This window comes from Pezoporus occidentalis, unplaced genomic scaffold (genome assembly GCF_034315485.1).
Source record: "Pezoporus occidentalis ecotype Australia unplaced genomic scaffold, CSIRO_AGI_Poc_V1 ctg274, whole genome shotgun sequence".
Lineage (NCBI taxonomy): Eukaryota > Metazoa > Chordata > Aves > Psittaciformes > Psittacidae > Pezoporus > Pezoporus occidentalis.
Genome location: NW_026914653.1, coordinates 537290 through 556725, shown reverse-complemented (window position 1 = coordinate 556725; position 19436 = coordinate 537290). Strand labels below are relative to the sequence as shown.

The 19436-nt window shown below is 45.0% G+C and overlaps 1 protein-coding gene across 7 annotated transcripts in view; it reads right to left on the bottom strand.

Annotated features, from left to right (window-relative positions):
* PPP1R12B (protein phosphatase 1 regulatory subunit 12B) overlaps nt 1-19436 on the bottom strand; it is a 99441-nt gene that overhangs the window by 50922 nt on the left and 29083 nt on the right. For all 7 annotated transcript variants that reach the window (XM_062624892.1, XM_062624888.1, XM_062624890.1 and 4 more), the window contains exons 4-12: nt 18431-18590; nt 16223-16367; nt 15680-15754; nt 13172-13251; nt 12502-12647; nt 8333-8442; nt 5004-5201; nt 4138-4220; nt 2344-2469 (exon numbers count right to left, since the gene is read on the bottom strand). In XM_062624892.1, coding sequence (XP_062480876.1) covers nt 2344-2469; nt 4138-4220; nt 5004-5201; nt 8333-8442; nt 12502-12647; nt 13172-13251; nt 15680-15754; nt 16223-16367; nt 18431-18590 — 1123 coding nt within the window. The remainder of the gene's footprint in view (nt 1-2343; nt 2470-4137; nt 4221-5003; nt 5202-8332; nt 8443-12501; nt 12648-13171; nt 13252-15679; nt 15755-16222; nt 16368-18430; nt 18591-19436) is intronic.

Here is a 19436-nt window from a genome sequence, read left to right as displayed (position 1 = left end):
CTGCACAAAACACAGAACTGGTTGGTTTGTAACACACTGCTGTAGGGCTCTGCAGAGGTCAAAACGGGATTTGCTCAGGGAAGTGGGCCACAGTGGTGGCTTTAGGAACAAGGGTCACAGATAGCCCCTGGCTCCTGAACTGGTGATTGCTGGAAGCAAGGTCAGTGTGGGAGATGGAGGACCTGGCTGGGATGGGCTTAATGTGGGCTTAAAAGCAGTAAGAAAGGAGTATATGCCAACATGTAAAGAGAAACTGTGTGAAAAAATGGTTTCATTCTGGTGCATGTGATCCCTTCCCATGTGGCACCACATAGGCTGATGGCACGGGCACGATGCTGAATTCATTCCATCTGCTATGCCAGATTTCCTCCAAATCCTTTAATACACAGAACAAGTGAACTGGCTGTTGGAAGGCCAGTATGCACCAAACTGGAGAACAGGCTGGCAAAAGGGTACTGCGGTGGGGGTTAGTGGTACACCCCTGGAGAAAGCAGAATGAATGAGTCTCTACTCTTACACAAAGAGCTTTGACATTGGCTTCAACCTCAGCTGAAGAACATCTGCAGCATTGCTGAAAGTCAGTGTTCCCTTTTAGAAGAACATCTTCAGAGGATCTGTTGCTATTATCTTTGGTTGGGAGTCATATAAAACACTTATAGAACATAACCAGGACATGAGGTAAAGGGGAAATGCAGACTACAGAGGTCACCTTCTCAGTAACATCCAGGTATGTCACATTCACTTTAATTCTTCCTCTCTCAGAACAAGCTTTCATATTTTGGAACTGTGTGCAGAGTTTTGTTAATACTTTAAAAGAGCTTATCCTTAACAGGCAACTAGGTTCCCTCCCTCAACTTAGAAGCTGATGCACAAGGATGGAGAAATCAGTTCAACAGGATTATACTTAATTTCTCTGTGCATTTCCTATAGGAAACCAGATGGGATAGATTTGAAATTGATCATGGTTTTTCTGTTTGTACATAAAATGCAAAACCACTGACCTCTTTAAGAAAGGTGCCCTTTATTCCTACCTGGCAAAGCTATTCTCTACAATTGCTTGTAAACCAACACTCCTGTGAAAGGCCCGAATTCAGCCTTTGCAAGAAGAAATCAGTGTTAGTGAAGTACTATTGCCAGCCAAAGCCTTTGCTAGTCTCTGCACAGTTTAACCAAGGGAATACAGTACAACTGTGTGAATGTAGTACTAAATCTGGCTCTGGCTTAGCCCAGATAAACAGGCAATGTTTGCAGAGTTTCAAGGGGCAGCATGTGAGCGGCTGGCCTGTCTCGGACTAGGGAACAGCAGGGCAGTTTCCAGTGTAATCAGCTGCAGCTTGTCAGACTGCCTTTAGAGAGACACACTACGGAGGCTGTCGGCCCATCATAGATGTGAAATCACTGGAATGGATCAGCAGATCAGAAGTCTACTGCCTGAAGTGACTGTGTCACCTTTTGTGGGAATGGGTCTGTGTGTGCTCAGCAACCGGACAGACACATCCTCGAGCACGACTTACCTCTACCAGCACAAGTACTGGAACACAGAAACACCTGCCTCCTCCCAAAGATGTCAAGCAACTGTCGCATCTTCAGGAAAGTTATTTAGTTCAGGGTCTAGGACTTGCTGAAACACACTCTAAAACCTGGAAATATTTCTGTTTTTTCCTTAAGCCCAGATCAAGTGGCTTTGCAGCACGACGTGTTTATACATGTGGTTTTAATGGGTACAGGTACTGCAAGTTAGAGAAGTTCTGCCCAGGATGCTCTCCAGATGATGCTGGGCTACCAACACTCAGCCTCCATGATTTCAAATACACTGTACAGAAACTGCCTCCTTACTGCCACAAGAAAACAGTTGGAGACATCAGCCTCGCTCCTTACAGCAAGTGCTGTGAGTCATGTACAGAGCCAGCGCCACTTTTCTGATAATGATGCCATAAACATGGACTAATATGAATGAAAATTAGAGATAAGCTGCAACTTACCTGTCAATAGCCACCCGAACAGTGCTTTCAGACTGAAATGACTTTATTCTGCTTTTATGATCAATTTTTGTTATCTAACCATAATACTAGCCCGAAACTTTCCATTTGAATTGTGTGAACAAGAGTGCTTAAATTCAGTTCAGCAATTTTCAAAACAACAAAAGTGATAGTCTTCAAAAATACCCTTTAGCATGGCAAATGTCAGCAAAGCTTAATCTTTATTTCCTGCTCTCAGCAGAAGAGGGTCCCCCAGCCAGATACACTGATGCAGTGAGCAGCAAGCAGGAGGCTGAAGCTTGGAGGGCTTGTTGAGAGCAGAGCTGCCTGCCTGGGAACACAGGTAAGCCAGGACTGGACATACCTTTTCAAGTAGGTAGACACGTAGGTAGTAGGTGCACCAGAATGAGGAGCTTCATTTCCCTTTGACTCATCCCTCCATGGCTGCCGGGTGTAGGAGCCGCTCCGCACCAGGTTAACAGCTGATTCCCTGATGCAGGACAGAGCACAGGGGTTGTTCAGAACTCCTGGAGTCTGTTTCTGTCTCCTTTCCAGTTCCATAGCACAAATCCTTCCCTTACACCTCTGTTGTTCACGGTGACACAAGTCCCTGAAACGGCCCTTCTGGCCTTACCAGCTTCAGCTGGATTGCTTAAGAATCACACTTGCATCAAGAGGGACAAGATCCTTTTTAGTCAGAAAACTTGCAATTGAGATTTCGATTGTCCATAAAAGTAATTTAATATATTAAATAATGTCATTTTATATTCTCTCTGCCATCTTACATCAAGCAGCATTATAGAAATACACAGATACTGCAACTGCAGGGGAAGCTTTTACCTCCAAGGTGTCCAGGCAGTGACAGTAAAGCAATTCAGCCTGGTAAACCCTTTCCTGTACTTAGCAGCAGAAAACAACAAACAAAATGTTTGGCAACATCTAAAAGTACTAGAGAAGTTACCAATAAATTACCAGTAGTCACCAATAAATTGCCAGTAGTCCTATTTATCAGAGTTATCTGAAATCAGGGCTCCTTTTCCTAAGACACACATGGGCAGTATGTCCTTTTTCCTTTTCTAGTCTTGGACAGGACCTTGAGCTTGCAATGCAACACAAATCCATTCAGTCAGCCTGCAATCAGTTTTCATTTTTCAGCCGCTGATGCCCTTTCAGACACCTGTGGGACCTGTGAATTGAAACTCAGCTGCTCTGAAAGGAAAGAGGATTGGGAGAAGTCTGTATTACACAGCAGGGCTGGGCACCATCTGCTCACGCAGGCGATTCCCCTCATTCCTGCTTTACCAAGCAAAGGACACTCATCAGCAGGCAGCTGGATGTGCTGCTCAGTGGAGCCACTGCCAAAACTGCTCAGGCTTATCAGCAGACACAAACTGTCTGCTAAACTCCACATCACAGTGACTGGCTGAGATTAAAAGCAAGAACCCCGCAGGGAGGTTCTAGCAAAAGACCAGCAAAGAGTCTCAAACTGTGCTATCTTCTCTCCATGTGGTCATGGGCTGTGACTTGCTCCCAGTCACAGTGTCTGCTCTAGAGGTGCCTTTCCACCACGATTGTGGAAGTGGCTGGAAATGAGGCTAAGCTCAGATTTTACTCCTAATAGAAACTGTGAAGAACCTGTTTGTAGAGATTAGCTCCTCAAATGTACCTTGAGATACTCGGTATTTATCCCATTTATACCGTGGTTCTGTCCATGGCCAATTTCACACACTCACCAAGTGTTCCCAAGCCCTGCAATGGGAACAGCTCCATATATAAGAGAGTTCTCAAACTCGGGTGAATCAAAATATGACAGATATGTGAACAAAGGGACTGAAGGTGACTGTGGAGCAAGGGACAGAAGTGTAGGTGCCAGCTACCAAATGAGGCACTTGCATATAAAAGCTAAAAACACCCATAAACCTGGTTTCCTGGATGGAGACTGCAGATGTACGAACACAGGGTGGAGAAACCAGCCTCTGGCCCTGCTCACCTCAATGAAAAGCAACGTGCCAGAGCCTGTCTAGATCAGAGCTAGCTCTCAACACTGTGACTTCCTGTGCACTTGGGACTGCTGAGAAAACAGATGACGCATGACTACAGAAAAAAGGCATTGTGGAGGAACTGTCAACAGGACAGAAGCTGAGCATTAAGTTCTTACCTGTTTTCTTTTTCTTCTATATCGCTCGTACTGCTTAGTCTTCTGGGGGCTATTGTGGCAAAATAGCTCTTGTTGTCTTTATCCTGGTGAAGCAAGAGAAGTACTTCAGCTGCACATCTGTTACCACTTCCAGCATGTTCAGTGTCAACTAAATTCAAGCTCGGTTTCTTTCTTAAGCATTCTCCTGTCCAAGGATAACTGGCTTAAGGTGTTTTCTTGGGCAACACAAACCACAGCACAGTAGTATCAGTTCTGAAAATGATTTCCTGAAGAGCACATTAATGAATAAGAGCAGCTTCCAACCAGAACTGCTTATAAATCATAGAACAGTTTGTGTTGGAAGGGACCTTTAAAGCTCATCTAACCCAACCCTCCTGCAATGAGCAGGGACATCTTTAGATCAGGTTGCTCAGAACTACATCCTGCCCGGTCTTGAATGTCTTCAGGGATGGGACATCTGCTCATGGGCAGCAAAGTTACAGCTAGTGAACATGTGTGATGGGATTCACAAATACAGGAGGAATCTGTAAAGATGGCAAAGGGGGAAGATTTCCACTGCAGGTATGTGCTGCTGTCTGGATTAGATATTTTCTGGTAAAGGGTGTGCCACAGCAGCCCTTGTCCACTGGCTGCCCACTCCAAACTGAGCAGGAATTAGGTTAAAGAGGCACTGAACTGCAGCTCTGTACAAACAACTGATAGGATAGGAACAATATTCAAAAGAAAAAGAAAGGATGAACAGCCTCCATTTTGTTCTGGACATAAATCCCAGCAAGAACTCACAACGAAAGGGAAAGGGTCTTAAACCTGTGAGGTAAAGTCTGTCCAACTGGGATGTACTAAAACCTCTTTGTTGGAAGCCAAACCTTTTCTTTGTTGTCCAACAGTGCAGAGATGCGCGGGCTCGAGGAAGAGCGATAGATAGAAGCAGTTTTATCTCTCTGTGCCTCCCGAGTAGCAGCGACTTCGCTCAGCATGTTGTGACTGCCCGTCTTCCGCAGCCCCAGCCGCCACGACGAAGGCGACTCGTCCTTCTGCTCCTCGGCCTTGCTGAGCCAACTGAACTGCAGAGGAGAGGGAGGGACATGTGGAAGAAGTGAGAGCACTGCAAGGCACCACCTAAGTTCTGACAGTGTTTCAACAAGCCCCAGTTTTTGCTGGGCCACACTTGTAAAGCTTGTAAATGACTTCAGTTTCCTGCTTAGCTTTAATCAGAGGACATGGCTCAAGGTGAACTCGCAGGGATGCAAACTGTCCTCACCCCCGAGGAGAGATGATAAAAGAGACCTCGTGTCATTGTGCAGCTCCCTTTGCCTACAGGCCCTCCTCCAGCTTTGCAGAAAGAATATAAGGAACAATGAAGCTTTTCTTAACACTCATTTAGGAAGGGGGAATTATTCAGTAAAGGCAGAAACCAAAAAAAATAATCAACTCTTTTGGGACTAGCTGCAAATAAAACCCTTTCACAAACCAAACTGGAGAGGGTCCAGGAGAAAGCCATTACAGCCATCAGGGAGCTGGAGCCTACAACACATAATGGGAGAGACTGAGGAAATCGGACTTGTGTAGCATTGAAAAGAGAAGGCAAGGAAAGGGTTTCACTGCTCTGCTGCCTGGGGGTGGGGGTTCACATGGGATATGGAACCAGTCTGCAGTGAAAGAACAACAGCCAAGTTCTAACGTGGGACATCCCAACTGATGGGAAGGGAGGGATCCCTCCTGCTAGGAGTGATGTTGCACTAGGAGCAAGAGAGTGGGGCCTCCCCATCCTCAGAGACTTTTTAATACTCAGCTGAGCTCAGGTAGTTCAAAACAACAGGACAAAGTCTTGAACCTGGCCCTGCTTCACTTGCAGAGGCCTGTTCCAGCTTAAAACTTTCTATGGTCACGTAACTGCATGTTCTATACATAGTACAGAATGGACCTTCATGCTTGCTGTTACATGAGGCACTTCTGATGAGCATATGTTATTCCTCAAATATGCAACTGCTCAAATGTACAACTTGAGTCACAGTTATCAAGTCTTACAAAAAGATGCCATTTGAGAATGGAGCCTGAGCACTGTAAGAGACACTTCTGCAAAGACAGGGGCTCACCACCGAGTTGTATAGGAAGTAAAGCAAGCAAAACATTAGGAATTACTGGAAAAGAACAGAATACAAGACAGAACGATTTTGCCTCTGTATTACTGCAGGGTACATCCCATCTTTGGTATCATACACAGCTTGGCTCCACACCTCAAAAGCAGTAGAGAGGAAGGGGACGAGGTTCAGAGAAAGGCAACAAGAATGAGTACAGCAAGAAAGCTTTTGTATGAGGAGATATTCAGTATATCAGGAGACTCCAGGCTAGGACATGGCCAAGGTACACAAGCCCTGCAATGGCACATAGAAGGGTGAATAAGGATCAGTTACTCCTTGTTCCTTCCCATAAAGGAACTAGGGGCAGCAAACAAAACCAGCGTGGTAGGAACAGGCACAGGAAGCTCTGGGTAATATGTAATTAAGCTGCAGAACCCTTTGCCACTGGACATTATATGATCCCAAACATGGATACTCAAAAAGTGACTGCATGAATTCATAGAGGAAAAGTCCAAGAGGGGCTACTGAATGCAAAAAACACCCCAGGTTCAGCAAGTCCCTGAAATGTGGGAGAGAAGTCCTGCTAGATTCTGTCTTCTCTCATACCTTTTGATGGTCACTGTCAGGGGCAGGATACTGGGGTAGACAAGGCTTTTGGCAAAAGCTGTATAAGCATTACTCGACATATACCTTATTGTACATGACACAAAACATCTGACACTATCCAGAATGAATGAAGCTACTGGGGAGCTCTGCCCTCAAACTCACTGACTCAAGACTGCAATGGTAAAACTATCACTGCAGTACTTCAGTGATGTTTCTTAGCTGATAGTACTTTAATGCAGGTGCAAAGCCTTAAATCTATGCTCCACTAATTTGAGCACTTCCAGTCTATGAGTTCCACAGCTCTAACACTTTAATGCAGTTCTGACACTTGCCTCAGAGAAAGCTCAAATCTGCAGGAAAAGAAAAGCTGCCTTCTGAGATTGCTGAGCAGCACAGGAACAGCACATGTGAATAACTCCTCAAATGGAGGGCAACGCAAGCACTCCCATTTTCCAAAGTAAAACTCAGCCTGACAGAGAGTTACAGAAGAATCAAACAGGTCAGAGAAGTGAAAGTAGCTGATCTCAAGTGACTGAGGTCAAATTAACAACTGCTTTGCACACAGACCCACTTCCATATCCCAACAGCCTTATTCTGGGTCAAACAGCTCAGATGAAGGAGAACAAAACTCTGCAGCTAGGAACAGGTTAACTGACTTGCTCACACTTCCCAGTGCTCTTCCACCTGTCATACTTCCCAGGCTAAATTAGCCTGAGTTGAACAACACCCAGAGGAGCTCTATTTCATTTGATCTGGACAAGAAGCTAAGACTTAGTAGCATGTCAAAGACAAAAAAATCATGATTAAGCAAGAAACATTTTCCCTCTAACAAGTACCCAGTGCTCCAGCCTTTGGCAAGGCACCTGCATTGTACAGCTCCTCTCCGTATTCTGGTGCAGAAAGAAACCAGAAGTGGAAGATACCAATCCTCAGCAGAACACTGAGTCTCCTGGTGCCATCTAGCTGAGTGACACAAAAGCTGGAGAACTCAGATAAGATTTCAGTAACTGCTTCACCTTTAAAATGCTCTCATAGCCTAGCTATCTAGTCAGATGCAAACTTTATCCTCTCTGCTTACTGGGCTGTAACATCATGTCACTGAAACAAGGGAGTTTGGCAAGTCAGAGGCACTTTAGATGATGATGCCAAATTCACTGCTGATACATCAGCAGGAACCAGCTTTGGTGAAAGATCTGCTGGCCAAAGATTGGCATCAGGTATCTGAGAACTGACAGTGACACAAAGCACTTGTGGTAAGCTGGGTTTCCCATTAACAGTGCAATCTGCTTTGCAGAGTAAGAGATTTAAGAGGAAGAAACCTTATAGTGCAGACATCCCCCTTTGTGCCAGTCCTATACTGTTAACACAGTTTTAGCTACATTGCATACTATCATGCTTTCCTACATTCAAGTCTTACAACACCTCTGAAAATCAGAGCATCCATTTCCCAGTAGAACCTACTGCTCGCCAGCACTGCTGGAGTCCCCATTGATTCCAAATTCACTTACTCTTCTGGCAGATGCAGTGAAGGAGTTGGGCTCAGGTGGTGGTATTTGCTCAGTGATGCTAGGCCTGGTTTCATGGCTGGAGTGGTTGGCAAAGGGCTCTTCCTTCCTTTCTACAATTTTAAACAAGAAGAGAAACCAAATGTTTCAGTATTGTGTTTCCAAAGCCCCTCTTTACAAGCGTGGTGTGCATTACACTCAAGTTCAGTGTTGCTGTGACCTCAGTACACCTCTGACCAGACGATGTCAGTGCCAGGGTGAACCAGAGCTTTCTGCAAGGAGGCTTCTACTTCCAAACAAATAGGATGGATACATTTGCCAGGCAAAGATTTGAACTTCATCCCCACAGACAAGCAGAACCTTTGCAGAAAGCACCTGCAGGAGGACAAACGGATTCTTTGTTGATTCACATTTTGTCTCCTCTCAGGGATTGTTCTCCCCTTGTAAAACTTGGGAAGAGCAGAACGTGCCATTCCCGGTGCAGCACACGAGTGCACTCACAGCACGCAGGGGATGCGTTTCATCACTCAGTTCTGCTGCAGCTCTTTATGCCGGGGGCAGAATTTCTGGTCTTCTACAGCAAAATCCATTATTCTACATGAAGCCAGGGCTGATGCCCAGCACAAAAACCTTTAACAGGGCTCAAAGCAAGCTAAACCAACCCTACCAAAGCTCCCAGCTGGCTCCCTGCTTGGTGGACAAGTGCAATCGTCCAGGATTACATTTAACTTTAATATCTATGCACCATGCTTGACATAAGAACATCCACCAGACGTTACCGGGGCAGAGGAAGTGAAAACTGTGTCTCAGGCAATAGGTTCGGTCATCAGGAGCACACAGGGCTCTAAGGCAGGATATTTACCAAACACAGCCACATGCAACATGCCTGAGAAATGATGTACCCGCAGCAAGAGAACACTGTTTGCCTCTTCCAGCTCTGAGTGCCTCATGCCGTCATGGGTTTGAAAAAATAAAGCCATTTGAAGTGTAAGCACCCAACCAGTACTAGGAAATGAGGTGTGTGCAGTGAGTAAAGATCTGCCATTACACATAAAAGCAGTTTGGTATGGAGCATCTGTGAGAATTGCACCTTGCAGCGCAAAGATCAATCTTTGTGAAACAAGTGTTCTCACTCCTAGAAAACAGCATTCACAGGACATGGGAAACAGAAAAGAGCAAGCCAAAGATAAAAATAACAGGCAGTTAGCAGGACTGACAGATCCAGAATGAGAGAGACGAAGACGCATCCCCCCCCAGAAAGGGCTGCATGATAGTGAAGTCTCAGCCGCCTTTCCTTCTCTAGGTATCATCTCAGAACAAAGTCACCTAAACAAGAGTATTTCATTCCTTGAGCCTAAGGCTCAGATGCACTGCCCTTTTCAAACAGCCCCTTTAGGACAGGGCAGTAGAGTACCCCATTTCTCCTTGCAGGCCTGACTTGGCATACAGCAGTCCATGGAAATACATACAGACAAACCATCCCACGCTTGCCATGTGCTGAGTTCTTTAGACTGAAGCCTGTAAAACCCAGGAGAAGCCTCAACACTGCAGGGAGGGGAGAACAGAAGTGACCTGAGGGTCAGCAGGATCTACAGGCTGGGCTGGGTGGTGGCTCGAGCCTGCTCTGGAAGTTTATAGTACAGAGGTCAGCATTTAAGGTCCAGCCTAATTACAAGGGCACAAGCTGAAGTGGTAATGACAGGCTGGAGAGAACTCTTAACTGTGAGCAAGGTGGCCGAAAGGAGCCAGGTGCAGGAGGAGGACAGGGAAAAGCACCTTGCCCTGGCAGCACTAGTGACTGCATGACCAGAGGGCATCGCTGTCTCCAGGGCAGGATCACACACTGCCTTTTACTGAAGTTCAGCAATAAACATCACGGACTCACAGAACCATAGAATGAATGAGGTTGGAAAAGACCTTTAGGATCAGCAAGTCCAACATTCACCCCAGGACTGCCAAGTCCATCACTAAACCATGTCAAAATTTCAATTAGGGAAACTGGTGTGGATTTAATTCAATGTCCCCAAAACAAATTTGGTGAGACTAAACACTTAGTTCCCTAATTTGGCATAAATATCGTATTTCTTAAGGGTTTTCTTGGGGGGTTTCTTTTAAAAACCAAACCAAAAGCAAACTAAAACCCCAAACCAACACTGAAAGCTTCCCTGGCCTGCTTGAATTCACAATAATTACAGATTGGAATGGTTACCAGCACAGACAATGACCATAGAATTTTAGACTGATCTTTCAGTTGTTGACATACAACCCCATGGCAAATTGTTAACTGTCCTCACAATGAATAAAGTGGCATTAATGCACTCAGCCTCATTGGTGTGATGAGCTCATAACATATTTTGGCTTTTTTTTCCCCCCTTCATCTGCACTTTGGACACTGTAGAACAACAGTTATCTTCTCTTTGTCCAGCACTGCTCAGAATTACAAAGCCAAGTGAATATTAAATCACAGAAGATGATGAAGAGGAACAAGGGAATAATTTCCATGTTTTCCAAAAGATGCCTCCTGTATCCATTCAAGTATTTACAAGGTCTAGCAGATAATAAAGCATAATTGCTCCTAATGAAACTAGCAATAATGTGACACTTATAATTTCCTATGAAAAAGTATTTGCATCCTTGCTTCTCTTTGGAGTCCTCCTATAACATCTGGGCTGATGCTGCTATCTCATGATTCATGTTTTAAGAGGATTACCAATGTTGTGCTGCACCCAGTGGGACAAGTCCATGTGCATCTTGGTAGAGATGTAAGAAGCTTTACAAAGTTGAGTCCCAGTTCTGACTGGAATTTCTCAAAGGAGCCAACGATCTCTCTAGGAAGAGAGAGCATCAAAGACTGATGCTTAATTGTTCCTTGAATGCTTTCTGTCTTCAACCTGGTTTAGCTTTACTGGTTTGCAATAGATAAGTAAAACAGTGAATTAACTCAGTAAAAAGACCTGCTTTGGCTTTAGACAAAATTCATGCTTAGTGCTGCAGCTCTTCCCTTGCTGAGGGACCTTACACTGCCCTGAATCAGTTGAATACTGCATAGCTCCACTTCTTCCAGCTCTGGTCAAGCTCCTATCATGTTTACAAGCATTGGCACATAGCTATATAGGGCTGCTATCTCGTAAAACCCTGAGTTATGGAGCAAATAAAGGTGATTTTTACTGCACATATGTTTCTGCCACTGACTTCTCCACTACATTTGCTTGATTTAAAAGCCAAAAGGATACTTCACTGTGTTACTGTCATACCCAAATAGCTTCTGTGACTAGGAGCTCTGCAAAGACCAGCCAGGACTCTCAACACTTCCCATACTGGGATAAACATGGTAACTGTAGAATGGGGGTGACAATTTTACTGGCACAAGAAATGGGACAAAACTTTAAACTATACTTCTCTGCAAGAACTCAAGGATCTTAAAGGTCTTTTCCAACCTAAAGAGTTCTATGATTCTGTAACTTCTTTATTAGCATATTGGGATAGAGGGCAAGTAAGCTTATGTTGAGAGTAGTTTAACCATTAAATACACAGCTCAAGATCCATCTCTCTTTGTAGAAACATTAAGTACGAGCCAGTCTTGGCTCACTGTAAAAATAAGCCTCTTCACTCACGCTTCCTGTGCTGCACATATAGGCTATTGCAACTAATTAAGGAAACCACAGTACTTACAGATAAAGAATGGGAGTGGGATGCCAGCACTATGCTGTAATGTGAAGGCTAACGTGACTCCATGTACTTAATCCTTCTTTTCTACTATGTCTTGCAATTATTATACATCAGCAACAGAAAAAAGCTCCTCATCCCTATAATTACAGGGCAGCTTCAGCCCTTCATTTCATTTCTCTGATCCAAATACAACAGGCTGTTACCTTCCTACACGTTCAACTGCTTTCCTACCAACTTGCAGTAGCTGAAGTATTCATCCTGAACCCAGCCAACAAGAAAGAGCCTTGTGTTGAAGAACAATTTATGGACAAGGTGTTATCCTAACTTCCAGGGAGCTGGAAGTAGAAAGTAAAATCCTACTCTCAGCTACAGAGTTCTCCTTATTCTATACATATACATGTATGTATAGAACATACATATTCAGGATGTCTTTAAGAACTAAGCAAACTGATCCCCTCATCCTGCTAGGCTAATTTTTAATCCAAAGCTGTACAAAGTCTTACCTGATTCCTTTTCAGCATCTGATTCTGAAACTTCATCTTCTTCAGCTTCTTCCTCCTCTTCAGAACTAGAACTGCTAGAGTCCTTGTTTTCTTCCTCCATCTCCATGGACTTCAGCGTGTCTTCCTCATACAGAATCTTCTCCTTGCTGCAAGAGAGAGACATTTTAAGGACTACCAGGCAAGAAGTTACTTCTGAGTTTTACTTCTCAGGAACACGCATGATTTGCCACATACAGAACAAGCAAAAGGACAGAATCCATTGACAGGATCATCATCCCAGCACTTCAGCACTGCCCATTTTCCATAGATTCCAACACCAGTCTCACATTTCCTAAATTTGCTAGCATTTCTCAACCCAAGGACATGTGGCTTCTCTTTTCCTAGTGCAACCCAACCATTGGCTGCGCTCTGGGCAATTTCAAAGGTGCAATTCTCAGCCCAGAGTTCAAACTGATGCTCAGCAAGAGCAGAAGCTGGGGTCCAAGCACCAGCCCCACTCCTTGTTCTACCACTCCGTAGAGATGTTAAGAAACAGTTTAAATGGTATTGAGAGAGCTCAAATTTAAAAGAAACCATGAAATGAACATGAACACCAGTGACTGCTAAGACAGGAACCTGGGCTCCCAGTACTCCCTGTGTAGATTCTTTACAACAAAGAGGAAAGACGTACTTGGGGAAGAGCCTGCTTTGAGGCTTGCCATTCATGTCAGCTTCAATCAGTTTATTCCTTGTCTCCTTCTCACTTCGCAACTGTCACAAAAGTCCAAGGAATGTGGAGAAAGAAGGAAAAGAGACATTTTAACAAACCTCCTGTGCACCATCCAGTCATTACCACAGCATAAGGTCATCCCACCCTCATGGATTTGTTTAACAAGCCAGTGCAACAGATGCACATCTGCAGGAGTGCTGGATGTCCTGGACTACAGCTCCACACCAGCATGTCCCTAGGTTCAAGCTGCAATTTAGTAACATCTTCAGTGAAGCTGGCAGCAGGGACCTGAAGCCAAATCCCATTTCCATAGCACTGCCCTGCATCTGCCCATGCAGACACAGCAGAGCACAGGGGGTCTGTCCACGCTGTTTGTATGCCCAGGAAATGAGGCTAAATTCAGCTTAAAATCTGCTCCCTTTGTAGCTATTCTTGATTTGCTCCCAGAGGAAAGCATTCCCTGCACAGGCAGCCAACGGATCTCCCATGAGGATGGGAGCACTTCCATGTCTCCCAAATGCCAGCATTAAGTCATGGCACAAGAATACCTGTGATCATCACAGCCACTGAAATATGCTGCCCAGAGAGCAGCAACATTCGTTTTTGTCACCAGTGATGGACAAAACAGTAACCAAACACTGGGATCAGCACCTTCCAGAGGCACAGACACAGCACAGGTAGAAAAAAAGACAGCAACCAGTGTCTCACTTCTAAGGCTGTCTCTGTGTCATGTCTAGCCTAGTTTTCTTTCTCCTTTGATAGGAACTGACAACAGGCACAAGCAGCAAAAGCTCTGCAAATTCTGAATGTGGGAGAAGCCACATGGAGCGCAGGCAAGGAGACAAGATTTAGGGTAGATCATGGTGCAAAACAGAATAAACTGCTGGAGCACAGTGAAGGGGAGTGCAGGAAAGAGCCTGCTCCATTCACAGGTTATTCAGAGATTGGGCGAAAAAAACCCAGACCCAAATGAATTGCTTCCAGCAAACAAAATCTCACCTTCCCTCCAATTACAGCAGCAAATCTTTTAGCAAGGATGGGATGTTGTTCTGCTACGAGCTTTAGATTAAAACAAACTGATTTGAGAAGCATTTTGGAAGTGAAATAATGTACTTGGAGGAATCACAGAACCCAGCCTGGTTTGGGTTGGAAGGGACCTTAAAGCTCGTCCAGTTCCACTCCCTTCCATGGGCAGGGACACCTTCCACTGGAGCAGGTTGAACTGCCTGCTGCAGCCTTCTCAAATGTACATGAAGTGATAAAAATGGCCCATGCCAAATGCACCAGATAAAATGGTGTGTTATTAAAAAAAATCATATCCACTAAAACCAAAGTGTGATTCAATGTGGATTCTTCTCTTCTATTAACTAAATGGAGAAGGCTTTTTAAAGTGCTGCTACATAGAGCAAGGGGGTTGCCAGCCGCTGGGATGCAGGACTGGCAAGTCTTGTCTCTGTTTTGCTGCTTGCTTTCTTTTCTACTGAGGAGTGCAGTGATCTGCAGCACCCCAGTGCAGTGAGATCGGAGGAAACCCAAACCACAACACTGATGGTATTTATCAACACCTCATTTAGGGAGAAGCTGATTAATTTGTAAGAAGTTGCAGTGAACGTTCAGGCTGCTATTTAGGGATGGCAGCAGCTGTGTTGTGAGTGGAGCTCCAGCTCTGCCACCCACATTGTCAGTTCCTCAAAATACTTCACTGGGTTTTATCAGCAATGTTCTCATTATGTCTGGTTCGGGATCCAGCCGGTTCAGTGATACTCAGTGATTGATTTTTGTTTCAGTAAGAAGGTTGGTTTGTTTTTCGAGAACACCCAAATGGGATAATTGCACAGGCCAGATGAAACAAGAAAAAGCACAATCTAACCCTGACTTTCTGACTTTTCTTTGATGGAGATGTATTTCTGCTTTTCTTTTCTATGTCAGCTCTCTGCTTATAACCCCTTCCCATCTCTCCACTGCATTATGAAATGGCAATTTGAAATGGTTTTGAAACCACCATTTCTTTTAGTCCAGAATTCCCTGGAGTTTGCAGTTTCTTCTCACTCACTCAGAAGCCTCTCTGTTGTAAGCAAGGCAGACATGGCAAGGGATCTCTCAACAGTGACAGCAGACTTCCTTGGATGTAAACACAAAGTTGACTTGGGAAATAACTCAGTAAGAGCAGTTCGATGCTCAAGAGCTTACCAGCTAGCAAAAGGCACTGTAGCATTGTAATTCCGAAGATGAACTAGACATGCCTTACCAGTTTGCATAATTCTGTGTGTCAGCACCCTACCGACCTTGGTGCAGCCATCCAGTTTTCCAGATTTCTGGCTATTGGTGTAATTAAAGATTCCAAATGACTAACATTAAAAAAACAGCTGAGCCTCAGCTTCCTGCGTCTGTTGATGCCACATGTCTTAGAGAATACCCGTGCATGAAAAGGTAATTGGAGAGGTGGAAAATGATCTGCCAGAAACTCACCACAGTCTGTTTCTTCTGCAGCATTTCTAAATGCTCCACCAGTCCCTCATCAGCCACGTCGAACGGCGTCTGGCCCTGAGGCAAGGGGAGAAGACAAGAGGATATCCGATACAGCGTGGTGTTAGTATTCACCAGTGAAGAACAAAAGTGAACATGCTCCACACCCTCCCTCCCAAGCACTGAGTAACGTACTCTGCTTCACTCCAGAGTAGAGAAAGCCACACAACAGTGATGGTAGCTTCATGAGTCAATCCATGACCAGAGCAGCCTTAATCATGGAAGGGCTGTTCCCTGATTGCTGCTGCTCAAACCTAACAGCCAGGACTAATAGATCTGAGTTTCCAGGTTTCTATAAAAGGACACTCTTGTCTGATAAGGAATGTGAACAACTACTGTATCATTGTGTATTTGAACCTCCTGAAAGGCTGCCAGTCATCAGCAAGCCATTGTCATTGCATTAGATCAGTGGTGGGCAATAAAGTTGATATTAATCTGGCTATCAAACAGATTGCACAAGTTGTGCCAACACCTGTACATACTAACCAGCTTGTTTCTGATGTCCATATCGCACAGGGCCTCAGCCAGGATGGAGCAAGCTTCCTTTACTCCCCAGTGTGCAGCAGCATGGAGCGGCGTCCAGCCATCACTGTCCTGGACATTCAAATTAAACCCAGCTTGGATCAAGAGCCTGAGGAAAGAAGCAATATTGATTTCTGCCCATCCGAGAATGGCTTCTCGACACGGCCGAGTTCACACCGTGAGCCACAGGGTAGTAGCAAGGTCTACAATCAGCCTGTAGTTTCTTGTTTATTCACCTCAGCAACATCCTACTTGATGGGCTTGCTACTGCAACAGGAGAGAGCAGTAAATGAACAGTGACTTCACTGTAAAACCTGCTGGATGTGTCTAACTGATAAGGTTCCCTTCCAGCACATCCTAAATGGGGAGAACACCTTAATTTCCAACCTGATGTCAGTGACCCAGGCTGAACTCCTGTTTTGATGGACAAGACACCAGACTTGCTCGGCACTAAGCAAACACCCCTGCTGACTGCCATCTCCGTAACAAGGAGCCAAGCCCAGTACCTGGCAGGAAAAGGACATCTGGTAACTGGAGCTCAGTCCTGGCTCTACCAGAGAGCCAGGCCACACTGCAGGAATGGTCCCTGAGGAGATGGTGCCTGGTAACACGCAGTGACATTACTGCGACTGACAGATGTGAAATGTGTAGGTTAAAAACCCCACATTTGGGTTAAATAACCTAAAATGCATTTTTGCAGACTAGTCCTCGCACACCCTGACATTACATAGAGTGCTTCATAGCATGTGGAGCTTGAATATTTCAAACCAAAGCAAATAGAAGAGTCAACTGCAGTCTGAAGCTTCACAGACACACGCCTGTTATACCAGTGATCAGATGGAAGTACTGAGCAGCTCACAGATCAAAACTATTATCCAAGTTGCTTAAGTACTAAAGAACATCCATAGGGAATTCTGCAAGTCCAGTAAAACTGCTATTGAAAATTTCCATTGTGGGTAATTCCATAACCAGAGGCACCTTCCTGCAGCACAAGGGAAATCCAGCACAGCCCCAGAGTGGCAGCAGTTCCCAGGTTGGAAGCTCCTGCAGCCTTACACCAATGTGTTACTGTGCTAAATAAAACCCAGTCACACTCTAGCAGCAGTGTTTCTCTGTGAAGGAGGATGAATTAGATGCTGACTTTACATTGATTTTCCAGCTGGCAAAAGTGGGGAACAGAGCTGCTGAGAGCCTCAAGGTCACAAATTCCACATCTCAGTTGAGAGTTGGTGAGCTCCTGGCTCTCAGCCCCTTTGGTTTAAGTCACTGAAGCTGTCTATGTGAACCTACAGATACACAGAGTGAAACAATGGCAGCTTTCTGTGAGATCTGTTTATCATTATAACAATTAATGGCAAGGAGCAGCTGTCCAGAAGTGAGTCACCCTGCAGGCAGTGAATGCTCATTGGGGAGTACTGGATATACAACCCTCCACTGAAAGTCCTTGGGACCAACACCTCAAATTCAGCAGACAGTACATTTCTAGTCCACATAAGCTGTGTTACATTACTGTTCTTGGGCATGGTACAGGCACAGACAGCTTATAACTCAATTATGAGCTTTAAAGAAAGAATACAAATAGGAAACAGAGAACAAAATGACTAGAGCTTGGTAAGAAACAGCTCTTACACATCAAGTCATGCCACTTAAAACTGTGAAATCAAGGCTCAAGATAGATGAATGCTTCCAGAAAGGATTTTAATGTGGAAAATAGAGTAACCTTGCTGATGTTTATAGGCAGCTCCACCCAGACATAAAGAGTAGAGAAGAAAGCTTTATTGTTGGGAACCTTAACTTGACCTTACCTGTGAAAATGTTAATGCTTTATGGCCAATAAAAACTACATTGGGCGAGTTTCTGCTCTTAAGCAGCTTGTTTGCGCCAGAGCAGTAGAAGCAGAAGTGTTACATGTGGGAATCCCTTTGTCACTGCTGACGGCTGCAGGAGCAGTAGAATTAAGGAGCAGAGGACAGTGAGCTAGGGGTGGATGCGCACTCTTCCACCAGACAGGTCATGCAAGCTGTTGGGATGTGACTGCCATTCAGCATGCATCGTCACTTTGTAGGCTCAAATCTCTTTATGAAACAAATTTCTCTCACCTATAAAGCTAGAGGTGTTCCTCACAAAAACCAGCCCTAATTCACTGCACCAGCCCTGGGCAGGAGGTCCTACCTCATGACTTCAGAGTAGCCCTTCGCCGCAGCGACGTGAAGAGCCGTGGCACCCGTGCGAGGCTGCTTTGGATCCTCAATCCTCCCACTGTTCAGCCACTGTCGGGCATCCTGCAGCATCTGCTGCTCCTCTTCTTTTCTTGCCAGGTCTAGGTCTACACCTAAGGGTGAAGCACAGAGTAAGAGCTTGTGAAGTGAATGCTCTCACGGGCTTGTTAAGCTTACCCTGTTTCATTTGCTGTGCAATGTTACTAAATTATTTGTATCCTTCCACAAAAATATCAGCAAAAGCATCTTCCAGGAGTTGGAGAACTCCTCCAGCACCTCAAAGCTGTCTGACTTAAAAACCTGGAAGTTGAGCCACTGGCTGCAAACCAGCCCCCCTAACAGCTCAGCTGTGAGCTCTGGGTAGAAGGGCTGCATTCTGAATACACAGTGTCCTAAACTGAAACAACCGAGTCACAAACAACAGCTTAACACACTGAATTAACTACAGTGAGAGCATAATGAGTATCATCTACAGTGAAGATCTGGAGAGATGATCCTAAGGCATCTCCTGCAAGAGCAGCATGGCCCCAGTTGTGTGGTCACTCAAAAGTCAGTGCAATCTGCAGGCTACACTGAGGTCATGTAAGGATGATCTAGCAATCAGAAGCTCCATACAAGGCTGATCAGCTTAGAGCTCACTGTCTCAGGAAGAAAACCTGAAGGAGAAGATGAGAAATCTCAACAATCAAGGGTGCTGAAGAGCAACTGCCCCCAGGGATTAGTTCTTTCAGTCTAACAATGATGTGACTCCAAATTAAATTATGGCGCATTGGGTTTAATAGAGAACAAAAGAAAACACCAACTCAGAGCCTGAGCTGGGAAACCCACTGCCACAGGATGCTGCAAAGATTAGAAATACGATTGGCTTCAGGACAACAATTAGACAAATTTGTAGTTATTAAGCATAATGCCAGGCCTCCCAGGAAGGACTGCACAGGTTCATGGAAGAGAAAGCCATG